The following is a 2,055-nucleotide window of genomic DNA, read 5'->3' on the forward strand; positions in this document are numbered from 1 at the left end:
GCCACTAACTGACCCTGAGCCAGTGGACAATCATGCCAGTCTGTAACAGTGATCCAGCTGACTCAAACTGACGGATCGGCTTTCACTGCTGCTCTTCCATCCAGTCACCACGTCGGTAATTTAACTCCAAGTCAAAGCACTTCTATTAGTTTCTTGTGACTCCTCTCAGAGGATCTCTTTAACCCTTAATGCTGCTGCTCTGACAATGAAGCACACAGGGCCGACATGCCACAGTGACATCCGACGGGCCGACGTGTGAGTGGGATTTTTCTGTGGTTTACAGACAGGGCTGCAAACATCCACGCTGCTACATTAATGTACAATTGTGTTTTCTGTAGTTCCAACAACTCCAACAACAGTGATGTGTTTACTCACTAGTGGATCACAGTTCAGAACCAGTTCAGCTTTGACTAAAATGTATTATTCTGAAAACAGGACCTACAGCTTTTGGATCAAGTTGCCCATGGGATTTAGTAGACTACAGCTGGGTTTTTTTTTGTTGTGAAATCAACGCTTAAAATGTCATACGGCTTGGAAATTTGTATAATTCCACTAACAGAAACAGTACTGAACTGAAACTTTGCAGCGCTTTATCACAATTAGGAACAGTGTTCAACATATCTTTTTCCCCACATTCAACTACCTTTAAAGCAGTAAAGAATAAAAGGTCATCTACTAACATAACTACAGTGGGGCTTTGGACCAGTTTAAACGGAAAGAAGAAGTCTCTGTATCACAAAGATCTGCTGCACAGAAAAAAAAATGTCAACTCACTCCTCATTCTGTGCCAGGTCATCGTACATCATAACCACAATCTGCTCATCTGGGATGCCATTCCTGTGGACAATCTGGTAGGCATGACAAGCATCAGCCTGAGAAAAAAAAAAAAAACATGTAGAGGTCAGTTGCACATTTTTAGAAGACTGGAAAGACTCCTGGAGAGCATGCATTGTGAAGGGGAAGCGGCTTATCTGAGGGTGAAGTGGATCTTAAACCAAACCGTGTTGTAAAAATAACAACTGAGTCATGCACAGTTTGCATTTGATAAGGTGACATTGTGGGAACGGTTTCCTATTTGACACTTCTCACCTGATGTCTGTAGTTGTACCAGCCATTAGAGCCAGCTACGATGACCACCCAGTTCTTGCCCCCGTCCGGGTCCTGGGTGGGGAACGCGTTCACCAGCCCGAGACTCAGGCCGAGCACGGCGAGGAAGACTGGCTCAAACATGTCCTCGCCTTCTGTGGAAGCTCTGAATAAACGACAGGTAGAGTTAGGACCCTCCTTCATATCAAATTCACTCCCACAATAATGTTACTGTTGGTTGTTAGACTGCGAGGTGGCAACAAACAACGCCGGGTAAGCACAAACACGCTGCCCGGGTGCCTGGGTATCACTAGATGATATCAATTCTCGGAAAAGCTAGCTTGTAAATTAGCAAAACAAGCTAACAAAACAGACTTTTGAAGAGCTGTGAACTGGAGAAAGCAAGTGTATAATAATAACTGAATACGCCAATTTAGTCCCAACGGATTTACAAAGAGACAAATATGTGTTGTTGTTATTTTTTTTTTACCTTTCCTTTGTTGTGGTGTACGAAAGAGACAGCAGTTAGCTACTACATGAATCCTCTGCAGGAGTCAGTGGGACATTATATATGACGTCGGGAGAAAAGGTTGGTAGGAATTTTCCCGCAGCAGCCAATCAGAGGGCTCTGCGGGGGCGGGGCGTCGAAGTAAAGTCATGTGGTTGAAGAGCAACAAAACATGATTGAGCTCGTCTGTTTTCTGCTGAGTAAAAACTAGATCAACTAGAATCCCAATAGATAATCATTTCTGAGACAACAATCACTTCTTTAAAAAGACGCTTTCATTATTTATTGAAAAATCAATGACTTTTAATGTTGTAGTTTTTTGAATTGGTGCAAGGACTGTACTAAAGTACAGTTTAAAAGTACAGTACTTAAAGTTAAAGTATAGTACTTTATCTTTACTTTTTTACTTAAGTAAAATATCTGACATATACATACATAGATAGATAGATAGATAGATAGAT

The 2,055-nt window shown here is 41.9% G+C and overlaps 1 protein-coding gene and 1 long non-coding RNA gene across 3 annotated transcripts in view; one reads left to right on the forward strand and one right to left on the reverse strand.

Annotated features, from left to right (window-relative positions):
• The window catches only part of lgmn (legumain), an 8,470-nt gene extending 6,787 nt beyond the window's left edge, over positions 1-1,683 (reverse strand). Inside the window, exons 1-3 of one of the 2 annotated variants that reach the window (XM_034857599.1) lie at positions 1,577-1,683; positions 1,090-1,252; positions 775-872 (exon numbers count right to left, since the gene is read on the reverse strand). In XM_034857599.1, coding sequence (XP_034713490.1) covers positions 775-872; positions 1,090-1,230 — 239 coding nt within the window. In that variant the 5' untranslated portion in view covers positions 1,231-1,252; positions 1,577-1,683. Of the gene's footprint in view, positions 1-774; positions 873-1,089; positions 1,253-1,576 lie in introns of those variants that run through there. The other variant, XM_034857600.1, reaches the window with a different exon arrangement.
• LOC117935446 overlaps positions 1-1,756 on the forward strand; it is an 18,219-nt gene extending 16,463 nt beyond the window's left edge. The window contains exon 3 of the long non-coding RNA XR_004654761.1: positions 1,742-1,756. This is a non-coding gene — a long non-coding RNA (uncharacterized LOC117935446). The remainder of the gene's footprint in view (positions 1-1,741) is intronic.
• The last annotated feature ends 299 nt before the right edge of the window (positions 1,757-2,055 follow it).

This window comes from Etheostoma cragini, chromosome 20 (assembly GCF_013103735.1).
Source record: "Etheostoma cragini isolate CJK2018 chromosome 20, CSU_Ecrag_1.0, whole genome shotgun sequence".
In the NCBI taxonomy this organism is placed as follows: Eukaryota; Metazoa; Chordata; class Actinopteri; order Perciformes; family Percidae; genus Etheostoma; species Etheostoma cragini.